The 27672-nt window shown below is 44.4% G+C and overlaps 1 protein-coding gene across 2 annotated transcripts in view; it reads left to right on the plus strand.

Moving 5' to 3' along the window:
- trpc7b (transient receptor potential cation channel, subfamily C, member 7b) overlaps nucleotides 1-14878 on the plus strand; it is a 68240-nt gene extending 53362 nt beyond the window's left edge. The window contains exons 8-13 of one of the 2 annotated variants that reach the window (XM_071899869.2): nucleotides 8309-8504; nucleotides 9310-9531; nucleotides 10111-10113; nucleotides 12575-12655; nucleotides 13806-13881; nucleotides 14739-14878. In XM_071899869.2, coding sequence (XP_071755970.2) covers nucleotides 8309-8504; nucleotides 9310-9531; nucleotides 10111-10113; nucleotides 12575-12655; nucleotides 13806-13881; nucleotides 14739-14878 — 718 coding nt within the window. The remainder of the gene's footprint in view (nucleotides 1-8308; nucleotides 8505-9309; nucleotides 9532-10110; nucleotides 10114-12574; nucleotides 12656-13805; nucleotides 13882-14738) is intronic. The other variant, XM_071899870.2, reaches the window with a different exon arrangement.
- Nucleotides 14879-27672: the final 12794 nt, after the last annotated feature.

Here is a 27672-nt window from a genome sequence, read left to right on the forward strand (position 1 = left end):
GCCTACGCAGTTCTGTCCTCACATGCACAAGTAGGCAGACACACACACACACACACACACACACACACACACAGACACATACGCATAAGGATACATGCTCACACATACACACACATTCACACCTCCCTCTCACTGCTTCTTTTTGCATATGGGCATTGCTTAGGCGGACATACAAACACATGTACAACACACATTTACCCTTCCCCACCCTCTCTTTTTCTTCTCTTTCTCTCTCTTTCTCTCTCTCTCTCTCTCTCTCTCTCTCTCTCTCTCTCTCTCTCACACACACACACACACACACACACACACACGCTTATCAGGATTCTGGTTTGGACAGGGCTGGTGGAGCTGTGGACCTGTCTCTATGTTCTAGTCAGCCATGCACGACAACACTGCAGAGAGACAGAGAGCGGGCAGGAGATTGCGAGAGAGAGAAGGAGAGGGAGAGTGGGCAGGGGAGGTAAGGGGGGAGAAAGGGAGAGATGGACGAAGGAGAAAGTCGGTTTGAGAAGGTTGAAGTTTTGGACAGAGGAAAAGAAAGAGAGAGAGAGAAGGGGTGCACCTTGAAACAAAATAAAGTTAGGCTGGCGTCAAAGTGAAATAATCAAAATCTTTAACAGAGAAAAAGGTGACGATACAGTCAGAGGTACAGAGGTACAGGGCTGACAGCGTAATGAGATAAAGTCCATTGGGAAGGAGGAAGGAACGAAGGAAATGGAAATGGAGGGAATGAGGGATGAGAGAGAAAGATAAGGAAGGGTGCAGGGTTTTGTTTTGTTTTTTTGGCTGGGCTGCTTGTTTAGGCAAAATGAGGGAGACCGGCCAGACGCAAAGACAAAGGAAGAAATAGAAGAGAAAGAGAGAGAGAGAGAGAGGAGAGAGGATGAGAGAAGGTCAAGCAGACTGAGCAGCAGACAGAAACATAGCCAAACAGACTTAGCACAGATTCAGACTGTACCTACACGCTGCACTGTGAACCACCTGAAAAGCAGGGAGGAAAGTAAACAATAACTCCACATGATTTCATCTATATCTGTTAATTTTTCATTCAGCCTTTTTTTATTTGCCTTTGTGTTCATCGATCGTTCTCACTTCACCGAGCGCTGTTGATATGCCGTAATCAGCCATTTATTTATGCCACATAAATTAATGTCATCAGGTTGCTTTGGCAGCATAGTGCTTGTTTTTTCCTGTCGTGCCGATGAAGCATATTTGTATTGAATTGAAAGACAGTCACGAAACACAATGAGAGCTGAGACAATGGGGGCAGGATAGGAGGAGGGCTGTTGTGTGGCATATCAGATGAAAGCCAAGGACGAAGGCATATAATGCAATGTAAATGGAGAGAGAGAGAGAGAGAGAGAGAGAGAGAAGAGTGGAATGGATAAGAGATGGCACATAGACATATAGAGAGGTGGAGATGCAGGCAGGAATACGAAGTTGAGGCTGAAGTGCGGCTGAGAGAGGGTTTACGGAGGAAGAGGAGAAAAAAAAAAGAAAGCGAGCGTGAGAGAGAGAGACGGGTGAGAGTGGAACGTGGGGGCTAGACGGGGAAAGAGAGAGAGAGAGAAAGAGAGAGAGAGAGAGAGAGAGGTTGAAAGGAAGGTAAGAGGTGGCTGAGAGAGGGAAGAGAGTGAAAGGGGGGGTTTAGAGTGAGTCGGGGTGAGCGAAAGAGAGAATTTATTAGCTTTGGAGGTGAGGCGGAGGTGTCGTGTTCAGCCTTGCCAGTCATGCGCATCTGAATGTCAAAATGAGGGGAGGAGACACAATGACAATGAAGGGAATGGATAGAGAGAGAGAGAGAGAGAGAGAGAGAGAGAGTTGAAGGAAGCAGAAATGAGGCAAAAGGAAAAGAAGAATGCATTCATACCAGGGTTTGACCAGTATGGCCTTTTGAAAGCTCAATATTTTTAAATGGAAGTTGGTGATTGGCAATATTTTGCGCCAATATTCAATATCTTTAAATTTGACCATTTTCATGCCAAAAAATGACAAGTATTCAGTGTTTCCCTCGTAAATTTATACTTGGCAGGCTGGAAAATCCTCTGAAACAGCATTTATTTACACTAAAACTCTCCATTGAAGCCCATGTTAAGGACATTCTTTTAGGGTTATCAGCTCCTTATAGACAGAGACCCACCACACATATTCAATGGCAGGGAAACTCTGGGATACATTAAGACCTTTAAATGAACAATTCATTTACCAAAAACCATTATTGAACAAGTAAATCAATAAATCATTGGAGTTTTTCCTGATTGCTTTTCTGTGTGTGGTGGTCAGGGAGGAACCTCCATCATATTGGAACAGGCCGATATTTAATAAAAGGCCAATATCAGCCCGACGTATTGGTTTAACATGAATTCATACATTATGATAAGAGAAAGAAAGATAAGTAAGACTAACGGAGAGACAGAAAGAGACAGAGAGATAGAGGGAGCAGGCGAGGAACAGGGTTGACCTCATGCTTGATTCATTGTCAAAACACTCTTAATTGCTTGTCTAGCGGTGTTGTATTCCCTGCTTAATAAGATTTCTCTCACAACATGCCTGAAGACACACACCGAAACGCCTTCTCTCTCTCTTTCTGCCTCATTCTCTCTCTCTCGCTCGCTCTCTCGCTCTCTCTCACACACACACACAGACAGCAAACATGCACACTCACACAAATCTCCCCTCTCTTCATTTTCTCTCTCTCTCTCTCTCTTTCTGTCTCTCTCTCGGGAGCGTCGTTCATTCATTAAAAACTGAGGTGGGCAAGACCCCACCCCTGCTGTCGCCATGGTGACAGCTCCTTTGGTCACGACGGAGGGAGAGTTAATCTCACTTTAATATTTAAAGATGTTTCCTCCATCTGCCTGTCTGTCTAACGATCTGTCTGTCTACACCTGCGTCGGAGAAATAAAGCTGATAGACAGAACGAGATAGGAGGGGAGGGGAGGAGAGAGGAAAAAAAAAAAGGAGAGAAGGAGAAATGTAATATCTTGCTAATTAGTGAGGGGCAGAAAGAGAGAGAGAGGGAAAGGGTGCGGCCTTTCATAAAGTCTGCAACACTTCTTTTAGATCTGGCCAATGGGAGAATATTGCTGCAGATGAAACAAAGGAGATGGAGAGAATAATGAAAAAAAGAATAAAGGCTAAATCAAATGCATAGATTGAGTGACACACATAAATTGCCTCGAAGCGGTTGGGGAGGAAAGATGGAGAGAAAGATGTAAAAGAGAAAAGACGCAGAGAAAGCTGTGGCATGGCGATGGGTGGGAATATAATGAGAAAATGGGCAGAGAGACAGAGAGATGGAGATAGAGAAAATGAAAGAGAGGCAGTGATGATTGCAAGAGGGAAGGCAACGACAGAGACAAACATAAAGAGAGAGAGAGCGAGCGAGCGAGCATATCTCTGGGGGGAAGAGGTTGATTTGGGCCTGTCGGTGATTGGGTTTGGGCTGCTCCCGCAGAGCCGAGGTGACTCACCACTCTCCCCCACACACACACACACACACACACACACCATGCTGTATCTGGATGTGAGTGTGTGTGTGTGTGTGTGTGTGTGGTCTCTAGGCAGCAAGTCTTTCACTTTCCCTCTCTCTCCTACCCTCTCTCCTTCTCTCTATCCATCCCTCCCCGCCTTTTACTTCTTTCTGTCACTGAGGAGGTCTCCTGGGTGTTGAGGGGCTGTGTGTGTGTGTGTGTGTGTGCGTGTGTGTGTGAAGCCACCATGCTGTGAGCAGCCTATTGGGAACTGCCAGTCTTAATAACAGATAATAACACACTGTCCATCTCTCTCCAGCTGCCCACTGTCCCTGCTGATTCACTGTCTGCTGTATGACACTGTCATCACACACACACACACACACACACACACACACACACACACACACATCTGTTTGGAATGAAATGATAAAGTACTCTAAGGTTGTGTCAAGATTATCTTTTATCCCGAACAGCATCTCATCCATTTCACTAACGGTGAAACATTAAACAGTACAAAGATGACCAGTGCGCTAGCAAACATTAGCAAAAGACAAATTCAAATTTATTAATGCTGGTGATCTGCAGGGATCCATTTTGTATTGCACATAATTGCACTTCCTCCCTATGAGGCATCTCACCCAGACCTAACTGTATTAAATAAGCAGAAAACAAGGCTAGCCAAACAAGTATAATGATGCACTGCAGTGTTAGTCGACCATGCCCCAATATTATCCAGCAAGGAAGAAGAGACACACATTCCAGCCTCATATTCTGTGTAGTGTGTATGTATATAACCTTACATATTCATACATGTTTCACTTCATACGTCATACACTTCATACACACACACACACAGCATGATGGCACTGACAGTGTAAGGCTTATATATAAATGCAATGCACTCACAGTTTTGAAAGTTTCTTTAGATGAAAGCATACAATCTGCATAGATGCATAGTGCATAACTAGTCAGCCATATGGCGAGTGTGTGGTTTCATAATCAAGTGTCTGGATCAATGGCGCATTAATGTTGCCTGGAACAAAGCCCTCAATCATTATCTGCACTCACTTTTTGTTTTCTCTTCAGCGGGAACATGAAATCTAAATCGAGTGAGTATTTCACCCTGGTGGGAAGGAGAGCTGGAAGACAGAATGATTTGATTAAAAAGATAATTGGGTTATAACATAATCACGACCGGCTAATTGTTCCCATTTTTCCGTATTTCAAAGCGGGGGGGGGAGAGCGTTTTTATCTTGTAAGAGCGGCTCAAGATGAGTGAGGACGAATTATTTAAAGGGGAGCTCAAAATAACAGGCTTTCAAGGCAATTCCGCCCCAATCACCTTCCTCGGCTCTCCTGATTGCGCGATAGGCTGTTGAATGTGTGTGATGTGAATAGTGAGTGAGAAAGTTTCAGGTATTGCTGAAAAGAGCCTTCAGTGGCTCAAGGCTCTGAGCAATGGCCTGTCGGGTGGCCAGGCCGTCTATCACTGCAACACAATAAAGGAAACCACTTGGGAAGCACTCTGTCTCTGTGTGTGGCTGAGAGTGTGTGTGAGTGTGTCTGAGTGTGTGTGTGTGTGTGTGCGTTCCTGACCATTAATGTTTCAGAATGTGCGTCTCTATTCGCACATGCCTGCAGTACCTGATTGCATTGTAATGTGTGATGTGTGTGTGTGTGTGTGTGTGTGTGTGTGTGTGTATGTGCATGTCCGTGTGCATACATGCCTCTGTGTCCATGCATACTGTGCAGGAGAAGCGTCGTTCTTCAAATTAGGTATTCAGTAAGTTCAGTAGTAAATCTTCATACCTCGCAATTCAAATGTCACCGTTATTCACCATTATTGTTGTTCCTGTGTGTTTCTGGTCAGAAGTTGATTAAAGTGTCTCAGATAAATCAGTTGTGTTTTAATAGTTGAGAGAATCAAGGCCTTTTTGCACGTGGCAATCTGTTTCGAATACTGCCAACTGATTGTTTTAACTTTTTTGTAACTTTTTTTGTCGCTTTTTTTTTGTCAATAAATAATGAAGGAATAATAATTTTGGGATACTTTATTGATCCCCTTAGGGAAATTCTCTTGTCGCTTAGCACCCGCCACAGGGAGGTCAGAGGTCAGCTACAGAGCAGCAGCCCTGGAGCTGGTAGGGATTCAGTGTCTTGCTCAAGGACACTTCAGCAGGGCGGACCATAGCCGACACGAGGGCTTGGTCTTACATTTCAGTCATCTTAAGTCATGAAATAGGTGTGTTTCTGAAGACTGGGAGCGAACCCTGCGCACTTACTTTTCTTCTGTCTTGTTGCCGGTGTGTTGATCTAGTGTACTCCCGCATCAAGACAAGAGAAGGCCCACACTCTCAAATGCAGATAAAAAGTCTGGTGTATCTGGCAGACGTTTGGCCCATCAGGGCGTCATCACATCACGTCTGACACTGATGAAGCCCTGATGGGCCAAACGTCTGCCAAATAAACCAGACTTTTTATCTGCGTTTGACAGTGCGGCCCTTCTGTTCTCTTGAAATATTTCTGAAGATAGAATCATCTGTGTTTTTGAAATAGCAGCTGATGAATTGAAGGTAGACACACAGCGTGTTTTTCAAGCTTTTCAGTACAGAAGCCCCGCCTGTGCGCGAGCACGTGTTCTTTGTAAGTTAACACAACGGGCAGCACTCCCTGACACGCTACAAAGTGTTTTGTATAGCACCACATATCCAAGTTATCGACATGAGGGTTAGCAATTCTCCCAGGCATCATTCCATAAGGACATCTGTCATGTGAGCAAAGCAGCAAGTCAATACACATTACGATGGGGAAATCAATGGAAGCGGGCTATCTTTTCCACGTGAGAACATCTTCGACGTTCAGAAGAGTGAGTGCTTATTCAGACGTAAAAAACTACAAACATGATGTGTGCCATCAGTCATGCTAATGTTAAGAAATGCACTGCACACAGAATAGTAACTCACAGCCAGAAGAAGTAAGCCAGAAGAAGTAAGTGTTTGTAATCCTTGAATAGTCTGAGGTTTCTGTTGAGCAAGGCCCTGCTGTGCTGAACATGACGCATAATGGAAGTGAAACAGTAACGGGGTTATTCAGTATCTCAGTAATAAGTGAGTTTCATCAGTCTAGACCGATCTGGTGGGAGCACTCGGTGTGCTGGAACCACACAGAACAGCCAGTACAGTGGCAACGAGAAGAACACCGCACTGTTCATTCTCCAACAAATGTCTGCCTCGAAAACAATGTCTTTTTCAAGGAAGCGCGTTCGACAAAGAGAGAGCACATTCTTGGATGTCTTGCACTTAGGTTGGAGAGAGAGAGAGAGCGAAACAGTGAGGGAGGACACACAAACACAAACACACACACAAGAGTTCAGGTCTTGAAGATTAAAGAGTGTGTTCTGCTCTTTCTTCCTGAAAAGTTCAAGCTGAAGAACTCTCAGAAGTCTCTCTCTTTCCGTGTGTGTGTGAGAGACGGAGAGACAGAGAAAGAGCCTGTGCCTGCGTGTGTTTGTGCCTGCGTCTCTGTCTTTTTATGCGTGTGTGTGTGTGTGTGTGTGTGTGTGCGTGTCTCTCTGTCTGTGCCTTCACCTAGCTCTCTGCGTGCCGATGCAGCCTCTCTCGCTTTGAAAGAAGTTAGTTTGGAGGACGCCCACAGCTCCGGTCCGGGAGCCTACAGATCTTCTCTCCCCCCCCCAGCCGTCCACCAGCACCGGGCCCCTCCGGCTATCCAGCGAGGCGGCCTCTTCCTCCCGCCCGAGCCCCGCGGTCGTCTCCAGCCCCTGCCTGCCACTCATGGAATATTCATCCGCAGACATGTAGCCCAACGCCAGTGTTCACAAGCCTTGCCTTGTGCTGATTTCAACTCCCCCTGGTTTTTCTCTCTCAACCCTTCTGGCACACACAAGTACACTTTGGGGTCACTGGCGGTCAGAGCAGGCTGAAAAGACTCTGGGCCTCAGCACACAGTGAAGGACATTTTTGAATGCATGAAACAACATTAGCAGAGCTCGATTTATCTTATTTTGCAAGTGATGTGTCGATTTGAGCGGCCGCCGGAGTGTCGGGCGAGAAAGATCAAGTGCATCTCAAGCACCGTATGTGCTGGTGTCGGATGAAAATGTGATCTCTCCGAAATGTGTCGGGAAGTACATTTACAATTAAATTGAGTTAAAATGCAGGAAGTCAATTTAACAACTGTGCATTTTTGAAAATGTTCAAGGTGTTTTGAATGGGTTTCATGAGCCCTGAGGTGATTAATTTATCCATAACGCACAAAAAAGACTACATGAACTCAATTTAAAGGGTGAAGAAAAGTAAAACTGGAGTTGCCGTGATTTCCCATAAATGGCAGTGAGGCCTCAATATGTATTTTGTCAATAGTTCTACTCTGGACTAGGATGGAGTGAACTGTCAAAGAAGTTAATGAACTAGACCCAAATGATCAAATGATCTGCTCTCAAATGTTTCAATTGAGTCTGCATCCCCTGCTTTTTGCTTTTTCAATGTGTTAATAGTCTAGCGTGGCTGTGTGTGTGTGTGTTTTTATGTGTGTGTGTGTGTAAGAGAGAGAGAGAGAAATGGGTGGATAATGTGTTTAAATTGGACATGACTCATCGGGTATTTCATCAGTACCACCTCATAAACCCTACTATAGGAACATTGCAATGGGTCTGTGTGTGTGTGTGTGTGTGTGTGTGTGTGTGTGTGTGTGTGTCTGTCTGTGTGTGTCTGTGTCTGTGTGCCTTTACGTGTCTGCTGTATTCGTACATGCTACACTCTGCGTGCATGACACTCTCTCTCTCTCTCTCTCTCTCTCTCCCTCTCTCCTGGCAGGGTGGAGGAGAGTTTCAAGACTCTGTTCTGGTCTATCTTTGGGCTGTCTGAGGTGATCTCGGTGGTGCTGAAGTACGACCACAAGTTCATAGAGAACATTGGCTACGTGCTGTATGGGGTCTACAACGTCACCATGGTGGTCGTGCTGCTCAACATGCTCATAGCCATGATCAACAGCTCATACCAGGAGATCGAGGTACGCAAACGGGACGGTCAGTCAATACAAAACCGGTATAATATGGCTCTACAAGGTCAATAACGATCAATCATTGCTTGATCACTTCTGTGCACCGATGAGATTTAGAGAGAGAGTCTGTGAGCTGTGAAAAGAGCATGAACTGTAAAAGATAAAAATGCGACGGAAGCAGACAAAAATAGCGAGTGCAAAGTAGACACAGGAGCGAAGGTGTGCTGAAAGGCTGACTTCAATAACAGCAATAACAACCTTATTTTCACCTTATTGATTTTTTTTTACACATGGAAGGAAATCAGTCCATTTCTTTTTTAGCCTGTGTGTTTGAGCCGGTAGGAGCAATCCAAATGAGAGTTGATTTTTCTTGCCCTTGATACATCCACTCAAATAAAAAGTGGCAAGCTGCTGAGAGAAAGTGGGAAGTGATATAAGAAAGGGCACAGAGGCAGCGCAAGGTTCTACATTATGAGTTTGTGCTCCAAGATACAGAATCCTACTTCTGAGTTGGGTTATTTAGAGATTACCTATTGCTTGCCAAAAATTGTAATCACTGAACTAGCTATTGGATTAATCTTCAGTTATTTTTATACAAATTTTTCTTGAAAGTCAGTTGGATAGACACTTTATTCCTGAGTAGTCCAAGAAGTAACTAACTGACTAACTGTACTAACTAACTGTAAAAAAGTATCTAACTGATTACTGGATTTTTTATTCGTTACCTACTATAAAGGGTGAGAGTCACCTTTTTCCACCACCTCACCAGCCCTGCTAATACAAATCTGTCTATATACTGTTTTCCTGTGTCCAGGAGGATGCTGATGTGGAGTGGAAGTTTGCCCGGGCCAAGTTGTGGCTGTCCTACTTCGACGAGGGCCGCACCCTGCCCGCCCCCTTCAACCTGGTGCCCAGCCCCAAGTCCTTCTACTACCTGGTCCTCCGCATCAAGTCCTGCCTGATACGCCTCTGCAAGGCCAACGGACGTCACCACAGCAATGAGCTGGAGATGGGCATGCTCAACTCCCGGCCCATGGTCAGTGTCAGTAACTGTCATCGCTGAACACACGACAGATGGTGGCAGTCACAGACCCAAATCTCTAACTCAGAGCAAAAAAAAAATAAAAAATCATATTCCACATGTCCATGTCACAAGTAACAACTAACGGACTGACTCAAGTTAATAACAAAAATGAGTCATCAAAATGAAAACCAGAACCATTTGCTGACCTATATAGTCTCTGAACTGCATGCACTTGCTTTCGTCACATCTACCAGTTTTTAAGTTGAAACAGAGAATTTCCTGGGAATCTTTTCTTGGTTTCCTTCAGCATGGTACTTTCATACAACAGGAAAACAACTAGATGACAAGCTTCATATGTGTGACTTTGCAAACCAAGTTGCAGTCACCAATACATAATAGGCTTTGTTTCTCTTTTTTCAATTTTTCCAACACTTTCCAGAACGTTGGGCCCAAAATAGCTGAGAGCAGCTAATTACTTGCAGCTTGCTACTTGCTGTTCTTCGTTTTCTTTCAGCATGTTACTTTCAGACAACAGGAAAATACAGTATGTGGTATACAGTGACAGGTTTATGCATGTATGACTCTGTAAAGCAAGTTGTACTCACCAGTGTGTAATACGTTTTGTTCATCTCAAGTTTGACCTCTTAGCCTTTATTCATGTTTTCCTACTTTTTTTGTGGCTGAGAGCAGCTAATTATTTGTTACCTGCCAGTACCACACTTTACATCCTGACGTTCCTGCTTTTGTGTTTCTTTCTTTGTGAAGCAATGCCCCTGAAAAGGAAATTCTTATTACACATTAAAAATACATGGCATTTCCAAGGAGTAGAAAGGGAAGAGGGCAAGTGGGCAAGCTCACTAAGTAGACCCAATAGAATGTGCAGTGGTTTTGCCTGTATGTGTAAGGTTGAGGTCAAATATTTCTATAGCGTGACTGTCAAACACTGTGTCTCCTTCCTCTTTAATAGGTAGCACAGAGCGCGCTCAGATGGTGTTGTGGTTAAGACCCCAGCTTCTGGAACTGCATGATATTCCCACTGTGAGCCTGGGGAGCAACCCCGACTCGTTCATTTCCGCGCTTTCTCTCCTCAGCCTCCCTCTCAAGGTTTCTGTCTGTCCAAATAAAATCACCGAAATGAAAAGAAAGTGTTCCGTGGAGAAAATAGCATAGGCCATTTAACACCGAGCCAATCTTAGCGCTGGCCTTGTCTGCGGGCATTTCCTCCGTCTCATTCCTCAGCTCGAATGGCTCGCCTCAGCGCCTCGGCTAAGCTATTAGTCAGGCCATTGGATCTGCCTGTGTCTGTGCAAATGTCTGGGCAGGTTGGGATGGGGACAAGATGGGTTACACCCCGCTGCCTCTGTGAGCTCCTGAACTTCTCTGCCGCTCTGACAGCCTAACCGCAGAGCCCAGTCAGGTGCAGTGAGCGATCAATACGTAAGCTCACACTCCACCACAGAGCAGCGCGGAAAATGTCAAGCGAGACTTAGTTAGAAAAGACAGCGCGGCCTTTCTGTGTCGGCGCTTCTCTCTCTCACTCTCTTGGTCAGTTTTGTACATATGAGATAAGCACCGTTTGAGAAAGGTGACACGGAAAATTAAAGCTAATTAGCGTTGCTTTCAAAGGAACATAAGTTAAGAAAGATAACCAAGTCCATGATTGGCGAAATACCACTTTTACTCACTGGGTCATGTATATTTTAGAGAAATTGACTAAACTTCTAGAACTTCTGGTAATATTTTTCCCAAAATGGATATATGTGGTTTTGATGCAGAGGTTTTTACCTCATGTGTGTGTACACATTAATGTTTGTGCTCTATGTGTGTGTATTTGCCTGCATGCAATGGTTCATACCCTTTGGTGAATATGCCTTTCTTGGGGGCAGATGTTCACAGTGTTTATCCATGTGTGGGTCTGTGAATCCCTACGTGGGCATCTCTCTCCTTCTCATCCCTCCCTTTGCCAAAAAGCAGATAAATTGGATTTCAGTGTACTGTAAATAAACTGAGGCAGCAGAGGCCAAAAAAGCAGGTCGTTGACAGGGAATTAGACCAGGGAACACACAACAAAGATATTGAAGCTTGGCCATCAGGGCCTTGGAAAACCTTTGCATCATAGATGACCAGTGAGCGGGGGACTGCTTCCTTACAGCCAATCGGCTTTGTGTTTGTTCTTTAGGTATTCCCAGTTCCAGGGTCTCCTAAAGAATAGATATGGCTTCTTGTTTTCTTAGAGGACACTAGAAGAGTTTTCTTCCAAAATGAAAATTCCACCATTTAAAATGTATCATTACAAAATCACTGACAGCACAAAACTGCTGATACTATTTCTACAGATAGATTCTCTATATGTAAGATATATTGTAGGCTGAAGTTCAGGTAATGATTTTTCCCTAATAATGTATAGCATTTTGGAATATAACTAGCCTCTTTAGTCGTTTAGCATAGACACATTATTTTGTTTATATGTTGTGTAAAATAAAAAGAAGTCATCTCCTCTTTGAGAACAGTTGACCATGCTTTAATATTAAAAAACAATGTTCTTTGGCTGCAAAAGCCTTTGTCAGGGTTCTCAGCTGAAAATGTGTTGGTTTTAAATATTAAAGCTTTGCCAATTGTTCTCCAAGAATAGCTGAACTTTTCCATTCCCTTTTTCATTCATGCCCCTTGGAGGAGCTGCGAGGTTGCAACAGATTTTTTGCCCTTTATGGTATTCAGCCATTTATCCAATGCTCCTCAGATTAAATGTGTAGAGTAGGAGCTAGTGACATTTGTCCAGAGGTTTACTTGAGTGAAACCCTTTTTTGACAGTACAGTGCTAAAATGACACACACGGTTCAAAACTAGGTCTTTGACATGAGAAACATCCAGAAGTGAGCTCATGGAGATTGACCCTGGTCAAGCGAGGCAGGAGATTCTCTTTGATTTCTCTTTGAAGAAGGGCATAAAACTTGAAAAGTCTGAGCACAAGGTAAAAACACTCAACCGGCTATATGAAGTGGACTTCTTTGCATTCAAAACTGGACTTTTGTCTGTCTTTTTACTGTTGCTGCAGGGTGAACGCTTCAGGTCTCACCCACGACCAGGAGAGGAGTTCTTCCCCAGAAAACCAATAAAACACCCGACCAGATACCAGGTAAGAGAGAGTCAGGATCAGAGAGGGAAGGATGGGCAAAATCGAGACGAGCTGGAGAGACACAGCATGGATGGATGGAGGTCAAAGGATGACTGAGAAGAAAGACAGACAGAGAAAAACATAGACATAAGGAGGATGGCCAGAGGGAGGTAAAACAAAAAATAAAAGGAGAGAGAAAGCGAGGCTGAGAGTAGGGTGGCTGGAGGGTGGCAGAAGGATGACAAGAAGAGAGACGGAGGGAGAAAAGGAGATAGGAGAAGAGAATGGGAGGGAATGACACGGAGAGAAAGAAAGAAAGCGGTAGGAAGTAGAGAATGCGAGGTAGGAGAGGCAATGGGGGGGGGGATGAAAGAGCATCAGCCGGAGGTTAAGGAGGACGGAACAACAGACGGAGAGTGAAAGAGGGTAAGAGGTGAGGAGAGAAGGACAGAGGGACAAAGAGAGGGAAGGAGGCTGAGGATGCTTAGAGGCAGGCTATAGAAAACGTGCTTCTAATGAGCGGTTTGAGGGAGATCGAACGCAGTAAATGAGCGTGGAGCGGCTCAGCGAGGAGCAGACAGACTCTCTTTCTACTATGTTCTTCACCTTTGCCCTGTGGGAAATCTAAGCTTTCTGCACCTCTATTTTTGTGTGGTTATTATGGCACACACACACAGCATTGAGATGTCACTTCAGCCTGGTGATTGGTTGTGTGTGTGTGTGTGTGTGTGTGTGTGTGTGTGTGTGTGTGTGTGTGTGTGTGTGCTGTATGGTGGTGACAGCTATCGACCCACTCCCACAGTGCCCACATGCAGGGATTGACTGCTTGAGCCATAGAAGGAGCTGCAGGACATCCCTATTGGCTACAGATCAATACCCAGCTTTCACACACCATGTCAGAGACACAGCGCTGCTTTCTACGACTCACTGTCTGTATGTGTGTGTGTGTGTGTGTGTGTGTGTGTGTGTGTGATTTGAAATATTGTGCTCTATGGGAGGTAATGAGAGAAGGAGAACTACCGGTCTACTCATTAGCGGTGGCATCATTTGCCACCTCCTCTCCGCTAATATTTTCCCTACCATCCTAACCCCTGTCTCTCATCTCTTCTGCCCATCTTTTGCTCCTCTCCTCTCCTCTCCTCTCCTCTCCTCTCCTCCTCTCTCCTTGTAGAATATCATGAAGCGCCTGATTAAGCGCTATGTGCTGAAGGCTCAGGTGGACCGAGAGAATGATGAAGTCAATGAAGGTAAAAATCTCCTCACCACTGATGCCCACTTTAGCCTTACCATTATTTGCTCTGTGCGTGTGTGTGTGTGTGTGTGTGTGTGTGTGTGAGAGAGAGAGAGAGAGAGAGAGAGAGAGAGAGCTATGCAAGCCCACGTAATTAGGTAAAGCTCCTTCATGTCATACAGGTTGCCTACTTGATTATGTGTGCATGTGTGGGTTATACATACCCTACAGTACATATTTACAGTATATACAGTATATATTTGATGGCCTGTATACATATTTGTATACATTTACTGTACATGTACCAGTCAAAAGTTTGGACACACCTGATTGAATGTATTATGTTTTTCATTATCAGAAAACCATTTTGATGCTTAGATGCTTGAAATTAGTTTCTTAGACAAATATAAATAGTGAAGTTGATCCTATGTATGAATTTCTTTCCAAAGCCTTTGTCTTTCCATCAAGGCAAAGGGCGGCTACTTTAAAGAATCTAAAATATAAGACAGTTTTGATTTGTTCAACACTTTTTTGGTCACTGCATTATTCCATTTGTGTTAATTCATAGTTTTGATGTCTTTACTGTTATTCTAAAATGTGAAAAATCGTAAAAATAAAGAAAAATGTGTGTGTCCAAACTTTTGACTGGTAGTGTGTATATATATATATATATATATATATATGTATATATTTGATGATCCGTATGCGTACATATGTGCACTATTATACAGTTTTATGACCACAGTTTTATGACCTTGTGCTTCTATGCATACCTGCATGCATGTCTGCATTTGCTCATTTGCGTGTTCTGATTTGTGCATATTAAATCATGCTTGTTTTGTGTGTGTGTGTGTGTGTGTGACTGTGTTGTAGGCGAGCTGAAGGAGATCAAGCAGGACATCTCCAGCCTCCGCTACGAGCTCCTGGAGGAGAAGTCCCAGGCCACTGGAGAGCTGGCTCGCCTCATCCAGCAACTCGGCGACAAGTTTGGCAAGAACACCAAGAGACACTGACAGCGCTGACAAGAAGGAGAGAGAGCGGGAGGGAGGGAGAAAGAGGGGGTGAGACGAGGAGATGGGGGGAGGGGCAGAAAGCAGGGGCAGGGTAGGTATTTTTAAGAGCGTGATAGCGGAAGAGAGAGAGAAAAGGAAGCGAGAGAGGCGGCAGGATGTTTACGAGTTAGACAGGGAAGAGAGGGAGGAAAGTGGAAAAAGGAAAAGGGAGAGAGAGAGACTGGACATGGAGTGAAATTTTGTGACTTGGGGCAAAAAAACAAGGGTTTTGGGTATGCAGCGAGCAATGACAGAGGAAGGAATGTGAGAGGAAAGAGAGCAGCGAGAGAGCGAGCGACCGAGCACAAGGTCAAGGGTGAGAGGTGAAGCAAACCCAGTTGGGGGATTGGTGTTGACGTTTGAATCCTAATTAAATGCAACGTCTTCAGGGAGCAGGGGGTGGGGGGGGTGGGAGGAAGACAGAGACTCCCAGGCTGGAAAGAGGATAGAGGGAGGGGGAGAGAGAAGAGGCGAACCGAGGCACCGCCTGATATGAGGACGCGCCGCAGGGTGGGAGACTGAGGCGGCGCAGCGAGAAGGGCCCCCACATCCACTGCCAAGAGATATCACTACATCGCCGAGTTGGAGGAGAGAGAGATAGAGAGAGAGAAACAGAATGCTGACAGAGAGAGAAGGGTGGGTGGGGGACAATCGAGAACAGGAACGGAAATGGAAGAGAAAGGGAAAAAGTCTGGAAGAAAACCCCACTGTGACAGCTGGATATTGACAACAGAATGGCTGGCATTGTTTCTACCCATCCACTCTGTCAGGTCGATAATAGTGATGCCTGTCAACACGCCGTACACCCCTTTATACACCAGGCGATCTAATTAACACATTTCCGTCAGTCCACAATGCACACCTTGTGAACACACAGCAGGAGTCAAAGGGATTCCAGGAAAAGCAGGATGCTGGGTGTACCAGCTGACCATCCAAATTTAGGATTTACGCGCTCATTAAAAGGTCATTAACTAAAAAAAAACAAAAACAGCAAGAAGGCAATCCCAACAACACCGCACAGTTTGATAAGCTGAAAATTTTGGCCATTTTGAAATCTGTTTATCTTCCACATTTGGCTGGTTAGCTGATCTTTTTTTATCCTGCTCAGTGGAACACTCTTATCTACAGCAGAGTGCAGATGATTGATTATGTTGACCTGCCATGGATCTCAGTTATCTGTCCGCTGACAGCTGCCCAGGCCCGGATTTTGACTGCAGACCAAACTGCCAATACCTCACCCATTATTGATGCCCCATCATTTACATTTAGTGCAATCCTGTCGAATCCCCAATCCTGAACGCACTGCTATTAATCACTAGGGCTAGATTCTCTTATATGATGCTCATATTTCTAGTTAGAATGCTTTGGTATGACGCCCACCCTGGTACTTCCAAAATAAAGTTCTTAATTGATGACATGGCCATTTTTGTACCCTAGTGCTTTGATGAACAATGTCTCATGTTCACACAACACTGGTCTGTGTACGTTTCACTGTTGTTCCTTGAAAACTTCGGAACTCCAATATTGGTGATTTTCATGTTTTAACTTCAAAGGATTGCACAGCCCTCTGTGGGGTAATACAACTGTACAACCCTTGGGCTTGTAAAACCCTTTCAACCCTTTCAAAACCAATTGGATAACCTCAAAAATGCATAGCCATCAAGCTGAAAGACCTGACATGAACGTTATCACACCATCAGGCTCATAGATATGGATCAGTAGGGGCCAGAGAGCTCCCATCATCCAGTGGTATGCGTGGTGAAATTAGTTGTAAGTTTAGTATTGGTACTTTTCAGCTTCTGACCTCAGTAGCTTCATGACAACAGCACTGATTTTTCTCTTGTTGGTGGGAAATGAGGCCGATCTTTTAACAAACTTGGTCAACTCAACACCATTAACCATTACGATGCAATTGCAAGTTGCAAGATTGAGACAAGACAATCACTGCAGGAAACAAAAACTACCTAATATATTCTACTTCTTCCACGGTCGCCAAATACTCTGATGGTGAGGCGCAGCTTGGACGGATTTTCAGCATTTTTAACTTGCAATTGCATCATAGTTGTTAATGATGTTGAGTTGACCAACACTTTTCAGAAGCTGAAAAGTTCTGAACAATACCAAAAATGGACATCAATCGGAGACATACAAGCATATGAATGGATGATGACAGCTCTCTGAACCTACTAGTCTGTTTTTCATCACTTATTGGAGATATGAGGTTTTCACCCAACAGCAACAGAATTTTGTTTCCGGTGCATAAAGGCTGTTCAGAGTTTTTATTGAAATAAGTAATGGAACTTGTATCTTTGTTTGTTTGTATGTGTGGAAGAGCGAGCGACTATTTCCTGTGTACAGCACCAGTCTAATAACCGAAAAGACTCTCCCAGAGAACGTTTTGTCACAGCCACAGATGATTTTCACAACTAGAAACAGTCGCAATTACCCGAGATACTGTATTTTTAACTTGTATGCAAGAAATATTGATTAAAGACAAATCTTGTATATTGTCATATTTTTGATCCTTGAATTAAACAGAGTAAGCTCTAAACTGGTTGGTCGATCAGCGGTGTGCTTTGTGTGTGTTGGTAGGTGGGGGTTGATAAAACATAATGAAACAGTCTGAATATAACGTGTTTGTCCCCGTTGGTAGCCTTCAGTCAATGACAGGCACTGGAGCGAAACCAAACATCTGGCTGCAGCTTCACTCTGTATGCACTGGCAAGGGCACCGGCACACACACACACACACACACACACACACACACACACACAGAACAAATGCTCGTGAAACAAACATTTGAACAGCTATGGGACCTGCACAAAATGTACATTCTCAATAACAAACACACACACACACACAGAGTACAGTAACACACATACATAGTACAGTTTTTGCATGTCCGCACACACACACACACACACACACACACAGACAAGCACAATTATTTATAGTCTATTAATCATCGGTCCAGTTCACTCAATTAACCAATGAATAGTCACCTAGCAACCCTCAATAGCGGATTAAAATCTAAACAACCCCTCAGAAAATTGGACTTGACTTTCCTGTTAAGTGTGTGTGTGTGTGTGTGTGTGTGTGTGTGCGTGTGTGTGTGTGTGTGTGCAGCTGAGTTGTGCACCTGTGTGAGTTGTGTGACCCCGCACACTTGGCGTGTCGGCGTCATCCTGAGAGCTGCCCTCTGCAGCAGCAGTGTAAACACTTTGTTCCAACATATGGGTCCCGCTGTTTACTAGACCCCGGCTCCTCCATACCATTCATTCAGCGCTCCCACTGAGGACTCTGCATTGTTTCAGGCTGTCAGTACGGCTGAAAGACTCCCTTTTATTGTCTAGTCTTGCCATTGCACAAGGGCCAAAAAGCCCTATTAAACTGTTTAAAGTGGGGACTAGAACTTTTACCTTACATGGTTGTCTCCTGGTCTTAACACTAGAAAGGTTAATGGATTTGGTGGGGGTTTATAACCTCAATTTCCCTGTGTGATTATGAAGTTCGAACAACACTGGTTTGTACAGAAAGCAGGTCCAGGAAAAGTCATGGAGGAACATTTTGAAAGTTGCAATTTAGTGTTAAAGCTCTATGTGATAACTTGGCACATCAGCGGCTACTTTGGTTGCAACCGCTCTGTCAATTTTACCGCCGTCACACTTTTAATGACAGACAACAAACAAGCGTGTGCTTATCGATCACGTTAACACTCATGACACTGTAGGGCGTTTGGATAAAACTGTTTGTATACAGAAACACTGTGATAAAACGCTGTGTCTGTTTGTAGAATACTACTCACAAAAGCTAACAGGCTAATATACAGTATAGCTACGATGCTAGCACAGCCGCGGTAGTTAGCGTTAGCTTCTGTGTGCTATCCAGTTCACTCCCGCTCAGAATTGGCTGTTCCAGAGGGTTTCATGTTACATTGATGGTTTCGTTGGACCAACTCCAACACTAATAGCGATTAAAAGTGAATGTTTTACCACAAAAATGTCATCACATAGTGTTTTAAAGCAGCACCAGGCAACTTCACATGAATGACAGCGAGAGGTAACTTTGAATTTTTGTGCACTTCAATACCCAGAAATCATGTAGTGTGATGTCAGTAAACGCTACACTCCCTGGACTTAAATGTCTTCTTCACAGTGGCTGGTGGGGATGGAGGTGGTGAAGAATATAATAAGCAGAGTCCAGCTTTCTCGGGACGGAACATTCACTCGCTCACTGCTGTTGAGGAGAAAGTTTTGCATTTTTCACTTCAGTTTCGATTCGTCACTCTCTGTGTGTGGAGAACATTTCCCGCCAGTGACCATACCCATCATTGGAATTTCATTTGGGCAAATCGGACGAATCCGTGCCATCTCAGTCAGAGGGGATGGGACGCTCTTCTCTATCGCAGCCCTGCTTAATGATTCAAGAAGATTTTTTTTATAAAATCTTGCATCGTTCAGCTTTGAACATACAGGGAAAACTCCACAATTATAGGCTTGGCTACACTCAGATGTGCAGTGGACGAAGGTACATTGTGTACTCATCACATTGTGAGTTGAGTCTGATTTATGACCTTTGTCACATCCTCTTTTTCTGTCTCCCCCGCTCTTCCTCTCTCCAGTCCCCATCACTGTCCAGTTGTGCTATATATGCAGGCCAGTAAAGCAGAAATGCCAAAACATTGCCTCAAAAAAAGACATGATTCGAGCAGAGAGATACTATACAGCGCACACACACAAATACACACACTGAGAGAAACAGCAGCCGGGACCTTGACTGGTCGATCTCCATAGCAACAAAGCCAGTCCAAGGGAGATGTGCTTTTGGAAGTTCACAGAAAATTCTATTATCTGATTTCCTTCAGTGCTCTCCCTCAGACTTTTGATATTAGTTTTAGCCTTGAGGGCATTGCTCAATAACAGTCTGTGAATGTGTGTTTTGTGTGTGTGTGTTTAAGTGTCTGTGTGTGTGTGTGTGTGTCTGTTTTAATCTCCAGGTGAATTTTTGTGAGTGTGCATCTGTTCATGCTTGCATGCATGTGCAGGCATGTGTGTGTGTACACTCTGCGTGTGTGTGTTTTCTGTGTGAGACTGAGCAGATGTATGCCTGTGTTGTTATGTATAGGACTTTGCAGGCTGTGTGTGTGTGTGTGTGTGTGTGTGTGTGTTTGTGTGTGTGTGTGTGTCTTAGAGCAACACAATATAACTGACATCCCCTCTCTGGTGTAATTTGTCCCAGAGGCCCGAGGCAAGGAAGTGTCTCCAGCCCTCCCTCCCTCCCTCCTTTTCCTCCTCTTCTTCCTCTTCCTCCCCCCTGTCTCTCCATCCATCTCCCCTCGCTCCATCTGTCTTTCTCTTTCTCTATCTCTCCTCCTGGCAAAGCGGTGAGCGATGTGACCTCCTGCCTCTGAAAGACAGGGATTCCAGGGATTTGGAGGAGAGATTAGAACTCCCCCTCCAACACACCTACTACCTACTGCCTGGAAGCCCCCCAGGAGACAGACTTAGCAGCACACACACACACACACTCACACACACACACACACACAAACACATATTTTTAATAATAAATGCTTATTTGCTCATATACACACACAAATAGAAGCTTACACTTCCTCGCATATTAACAGATGCTTGAACACACTCGTAGGTGGGCTCAAACACCCTCTCTGCCAGTTTATTTCTCTCCCTCTCACACACACACACACACACACACACCGACGTGTGAACACCCACACACGCACACCACACTCTCTTTCATACACACTCGCATTTACACAGTGAATGCTGACTTACTCATACACACACACAAAGAGACACTGACGCTTACATATTAATAGATGCGTAAAAACACATAGAGGGAGGCTCTCTCTCTCTGACTATTTCTCTCTCTCACACACACATTTCTACGCAGACTCACGCACAGACAAACCCCCCCCATCCACGCCATCAATCACCCCCCTTAATCCATCTGAGTCTCTCATCTCAGTATCTCATCACATCAAAACCCCCTCACCAAGATAACCCTCTTAAAACGAGCCAAAGGACAATCCTACAGCATGAAGCCGCCACCTTATTACCATCACAGCCGTATATCTCTAAAGGCACAGCCCTTATTACAATCATAACAACATCATTTAACCTGGTCCTCCCGCCCCGCACCTCATACGACTCCGGAGCGACAGCCTGGAAGCATCATAAAGCCATAGCGCTGACGCATTTTATGAATTGCCCTCATCGGTGAAACGCCAATATCTCATTTCTGGAGCAGTCAGTGGGCTGATGGAGTGGTGGATGAAGGGGCTACTGGGGGGTGGGGGGCCCCGTGTAGCATTTACCCAATTCCTCAAAGCCGGAGAGCGCGGGTTCAGGATGGATGGAAGGATTGATATGACAAGTCACTCACGAACACTCTGGGGCGTTTCAGCTGGCCCTTGAGGCGCGTGAGCTGGCACAACTGAGAAATGAGACTATATATATATACGTGGGTATGAGCGCACGTACATGCACACACACACAAGATATATGTGTCAGGTGTGAGCACATCTCATGGGACAGCTTTTCCACAAAAATCATCCTCATCAGCATCAGCGCTGTCTTTTTCGTGACGGATGTTATCGTCATGTACGGTGCCGTGAAAAACTTCTCACCCGCCTCTGTCTGATTTTCTCAATTTCCAATGCTTTCGAGGATTGAAGTAGTTTATAAAGCGAGTCAGAGAGACAGAATCGTAGGTAGTTTGATGCTTGCAAGGTAATCAAGCATGCAATCTTTGACCCTTACCATCAGAGTGAAGCTGTCAACACTTCTTTGTAGTCCTTCAATACATCTTACGGGAATTTAGAGTGTAGGGTTTACTCTGCTCTAGAATTCTCCCAGTGTGGAATCCATCTGTCACTTATGAACGGCATTTGATTTCAGCTCCTGGGGTTTCAAAGACAAACTAAATTATCCTCCTCCCTTCACCACATGTGAAAACACAAAGGATGCGCTTCCAGCTAGTTGCACTATGGAAGTCAATGAAGAAAGTGAGCAGTAATAAACCGTCTCTAAAGTGTACCCATGGTGTAAAAAGTCAGTAAATCCATCAGCGGGCCGGATGCTTTTTCACATCTTAGTTTAGTTTAGTTTAGTTTATTAAGTTTATTTGTCAGGGACCATGTGCAAAAGAGAGCATTGATCTCAGTAAAGAGAAAAGATGCTTTGCACCAGATTATAGCTATTTGCTAATTTCCATCTGCAGTCCCAGGGCAGGTCGACATAAAATACAACACAAACAATACAATAAATTACAGAGTACATGTTGAAGTACAAAAAATCACATCTAGTCACATCACCACATTTCATACACACACTGCACAATATGTGAGATCACATTATGCTACTTTGAATAATAAAATTATTAAACTTTGCTGTGAAAAAAACGAAATATCTTAGGATCTTCATCCTCATCATTTGCATCATTGCAGCCATCGACAGTGTTACCATCACCGTCGTAACACTTGTCCTCCTCTCCTTCATCATCATTATCATCATCCTCAAATTCAGCAGCATCTTGATCATCACCATTATCGCCATCATCGTCTTCAATGTTCTCATTGTCATCTTCAGTTTTAAATCTCTCTATTCATCTCTCTTTTCATTCACAGCTGTGAATAATGGGATAAGTGGTATACAGGCATTCTCCCATTCACTCTCTGAGAGCGGTTTGTGTGTGTGTGTGTGTATGTGTGTGAGAGAGAGAGTGAGACATAGACAGAGAGGAAGTAATGCGTATATTTATAACAGTCCCAGCGCTGCTGCTCGTAATATACAGCAACATTTCCCCTCAGCATATTTATGTACCTACAACATAGTTTCCCTTTTATGGACTAGCCATAGCAGTTACAACACCATTCATCTTCTGACTCACCTTGCCTTTCTTTCCTTTTGTTCTGGCTTGTGTTTTGTTCTTTTTTCTTCACCCTCTCTCTCTCTCTCTCTCTCTCTCTCTCTCTCTCTCTCACACACACACACACACACACACACACCCTCTTATTTTCTCTGTTTGTTTCTCTGTCTCTTTCTTTATCTCCCCTGTCTGTTGCTCTGTCTATCTCTGTCTTTATCTCTTTCCTCCTCTGTCAGCTTCTCCCTGTTTGTTTCTGTCTCTGTCTGGCTCTTCCTCTCCCTCTCTCTCTCTCTCTCTCTCTCTCTTTCTCTCTCTCCCTCTTTCTCTCTCTCAGCAGTGTTGTCTGAATCAGAGGTGGCTGTGACCTTAGCGACCCTGGAAGCAGTTCATTAGAGTGTAATTAGCTCTCTCTCTCTCTCTCTCTCTTTGCCTGACCCAGCCTATACCAGCAAGGCAGCAGAACAAAGATCTCACCTCTTCCCTTTGAGCACACACACACACACACACACACACACACACACACACACACACACACACACACTCATGTGCCAGGATCAACTGCAGGGACTCTGAGTTATAGGGACACCGACTCTGTTATTTGCCTCTTGATCTGTTTGTTCGCCCTCCCCTCCCCTCTCCTCCTCCTCCACTCCACTCCCCATCCTTTCCTCCCTCCCTCCCTCCTCCCTCTCTCTCGCTCTCTCTCTCTCTATCCATTTGTTGGTGTGTTTTTTGGTGAGAGGCAGAGCCCTGCATGCTAACACCTTGGCTCCGGTCCGGGACGGGCCTCTGTCGCATGGCTCACTGGAGCGGGGACGCCGCCGACCCCCCCACCCACCCACACACAACCACACACACCCACACACACCCACACACACACAAATACACACATGCCAAAAACCCATTCACCTGGGGCACTCCCTCCCTTCCTCCATCCCTCCCTCACTGATCTCCAGCACAACCTCCCTGACATTATTCACATTTTAAAATGCAGACTAAATAAAGGGGAAGCAGGAGGGATGCTGGCTGAGGCTCCACTCCTCCGCTCCTCCGCTCCTCCGCTCCTCCGCTCCTCCCTCGCTCTTTGTTTACCGGCCCCCAGATCACACTTTGAAACACTGTGGCGGCCCGCACCGGCTGAATCTGCTTTGTCTGCTTTGGAGCTGAGAAGCCACTCGCCCCGCGCTGAGATCTGAGCCTACACTACACACAAGGTTAAACAGGGTGTGTGTTTGGTCCCATAGCGCAAAAACAATAAATTCACAAATACTTCAGAAGAGCAAAATATACACAAATTGGAAAAAAAACATGTTTTGTGCATGTTTGATGACATTCATTTGAATTATATCTGAAATACATTTTCTTTTCATTTTCCTATGTTGCTGTTGTTGACAAAATATATATCTCCATATATCCCCATATATGCAAGTATATCCGAAATATATTTTGGCCACTCAAAATATATTTCAAATAAACGTCATCTACATGTACAAACAAGTTTTTATATATTTTGAAACATATCTCTAAGCATATTCTGAAGTGTATGTGAAATGTGTTTTTCTTATTCATTTTGGTAGTTGTGGTGGTGGTGTGTGTGTGTGTGTGTGTGTGTGTGTGTGTGTGTGTGTGTGTGTATGTGTGTGTGTGTGTGTTGGCATGCGCAGCTGGCCCTAAATCAGATATCAGACAGCATTAAAAACAAAACAACACAGATACAATTCATGTTTTGATGTGATGTAGAAGCTACATGACTGCTCCATAACAACCGCAGCTTTCCATCTGCCACTAAACAATTGTTTTTTTGTTCCCCTATTATGTGAAGCATTAATTTCTAGGGGATGTCAAGGGAAAGGTTGTTTTTTGTAAGATAGGTGACAGCGTCTATACCCATTTCAAGGATCCATTTGTCATTTTGACTGCAAGAGAAAGTGATTGCCTCTCCTTTTATTTTCGCCCGAGATGAGAGAAACAGCGTTTGGTGTTCTGGCAAGATAATCAAGTGACTAATTGTAGAGCGTCTGATTTCTGCCAACGGGGGCGTTTGATGCACTGGCAGGGAGAAATCCTATTTGCCAGCTGATTTTTCCACGGAGGTTAAAGAGGGGATGGTTAGAGGAAAATGAAGACAATTATGGAAAATGAGAGAGGGGAGACATTTGCGTGTCACACTGTTTGTTTGTTTAAGATTCTTGTTGGAACTCAGTCAGACAGAAAATGGAATTGTATTGACACAACAGATAAAGGAATCCTAGCTGCTTCTGTAGCAATTAGCGATCATATTGTCTGTGTGTGTGTGTGTGTGTGTGTGTGTGTGTGTGTAGGACTGTGTGTGGTTTGTTTGCGTTTACGTATGTGACTTGATGTGTTTTCTCTCTCTCTCTCTCTCTCTCTCTGTATATTTATTTGTGTGTGTGTGTGTGTGTGTGTGTGTGTACAACTGTGTGTGGTTGTGGTGTGTGTATTTACTTGCGCGACTAGATGTTTACTCTCCCTTTGTGTTTGTGTGTGTGTGTTTGTGTGTGTATGACTGTATGGTGTGTGTGTGTGTGTGTGTGTGTGTGTGTGTGCTCACATGCGTGACTTAATATTTTCTCTCTCTCTTTCCTCCTCTCTCTCTCTCTCTCTCTCTCTCTCTTCTCTTTCTCAGTGTCTGCTGTGTGTTTTGAGTCCCGTCGTGCTAAGAGTCAGTCAGGGGATATCAGTGAGTGTTATCAGGTGGTGTGTGTGTGTGTGTTTGTGTGTGTGTGTGTTCTGGCAGCCAGCAGGGACACTCCATTATACTGACGGCGTGGCCCACCAGGGAATTAGAACCCCTGCCCTCAGGCTTTTGTGTACACAACACAGCAGGGAGGGAGAGAGAGAGACGGAGAGAGAGAGAGAGAGAGAGAGAGAGAGAGAGAGAGAGAGAGCAGAAGAGAGAGGGAAAGAAAGACCAAGAAATGCATGGATTTGGGGAGCAAGGGAGAGAGGAGAGAGGTGGCACTTGACTTCATATATTCACACAAGAGAAAGGGGGAGAGGATGAGTGTGAGTGTGTGTGTTCTTGTATAGATGAGGAAAATCTTGTAAAGGGAAGACCTTTTATTGGTCCTCCTTTCTTTTAGGGGCCAGTTTAGGATAAGGACTTGGGTTTAGGGTTAAGGTTAGGATTAGGATTAGGTTAAGGTTAGAATAATGGTTAAGGTTAAGCGGGAGAGGGTTAAGGTTAGGGTTAGGGGATAGGGAATGAAGGTAGTCAGTGAAGGTCCTCACAAGTATAGTAATATATTCATGTGTGTGTGTGTGTGTGTGTGTGTGTGTGTGTGTGTGTGTGTATTTGCGTGACATGGGGAGGGAGCAATCCAGATATTCCGCTGTCAAGGTGCAAACATGCACACACACACACACACACACACACACACATTCACCTGTGCACAATAGGAGATGGGGTTTGTTGTTTAGAAATATCGATCATTTGCGTTTCTGATGCTTCTGCCAATGCTGTTTGCTGTTACCTTTCAGCTGAGAGGCAGAGAGAGGCAGAGCGAGTGTGGAGGGTATTAGGGTGGCTGCTGGACTCCTGCCTGCGTGGGGAATGACTCCACTGCACTGTAGATACAGCTCATGCTGAGGAAAGCAACAAAACAATATTACTGTTTCATGAAGCAAACATTCAAAAAAAAAAAAAAAAACCTCAGTATTCACAGGCAATTTTGTCTCAGCGGTATTAGCAATATTGTTTGAGGAAAGCTCTGCTCTGAGTGCAGATTATCACAGCTTTTGTTCAGCACATGTTTCTTACACTCTGACTTGACAAAACTTGAACTTAATTTGAAGGGACTGAAACTTAATGATGTGCAACATTGGTAGAAGGCTCTGAGGGAGGATTTTCTGAGTGTTGGTCCTATCCCTCCTGGAAAAAAAATGAAAAATAAGAAAAATAGAGTAACAACCCATGAGCAGACCCAATTCTCCAGTCTGACAGTGTGTGTTCCTGTGTGTGTGTCGGCGTGAGTGTGTGTATGTGAGAAGTGATAGAGTGGTGTGGTTGGTGTGTGTACACATATATAATCCCTGTTGACTTGCATGGCCCGCCGCTTGCTTTGGTTATGTCTCATCAGTGTGAACATTAAGCTTCTGCTAAGCACTTCTCTCTCTCTCTTTCTGTGTGTGTGTGTGTGTGTGTGTATGTGTGTGTCTCTCTCTCTCTCTCTCTGTCCCCAAGACAACATTATCAAACTCCGAAAAAGAGGTCCAAAAACTCATAGTTTTCTTATTTATCTCAACTTTGAGCCCTCCTGCTTCATGGCTGAGCTGTCTTTCTTTCCCCTTTTTATGGATTAAATGGATTAAGAAAAAAAATAAAGAGAGAGAGAGCGAGAGAGAGAGAGAGAGAGAGAGAGACAGACAGAGACAGAGAGAAGAGAGAGAGTGAAGGAAAACATGTAATCTGAGTGAAAGAAGTAGAGCACACAAAAGAGAAATGTAAGAATGATGTGAGAGAATTAGAGAGGGGAAGAAGACTTAGAGAAGAAGGTGAAAGGTGAAAGTGAGAAATAGACAGCACAGTACAGTCTATGGTGAGCGTGAGTGTGAGTGTGTGTGTGTGTGTGTGTGTGTGTGTGTGTGTGACAGAGAGAGATAGCGCGAACAAAGATGAGTGGAAAAAGAGAGAGCGTTATTTTGTGTGAGACAACACTTGAAAGAGGGTAAGAGGGGGGTCGGATTAGCCGAGGCCCCTAATGAAGTCTATAGTGGTGGGGAATTATAATACACCATTCCTAATCAAAATTCCATTGTCATGGGTTACAGCTAATGAGCTCAGCCTGATAACGAACACAATTAGCCACGGAGCAAGACATCAATGAACATATATGTCATTCTAT

Source organism: Centroberyx gerrardi, chromosome 16, assembly GCF_048128805.1.
Source record: "Centroberyx gerrardi isolate f3 chromosome 16, fCenGer3.hap1.cur.20231027, whole genome shotgun sequence".
Lineage (NCBI taxonomy): Eukaryota > Metazoa > Chordata > Actinopteri > Beryciformes > Berycidae > Centroberyx > Centroberyx gerrardi.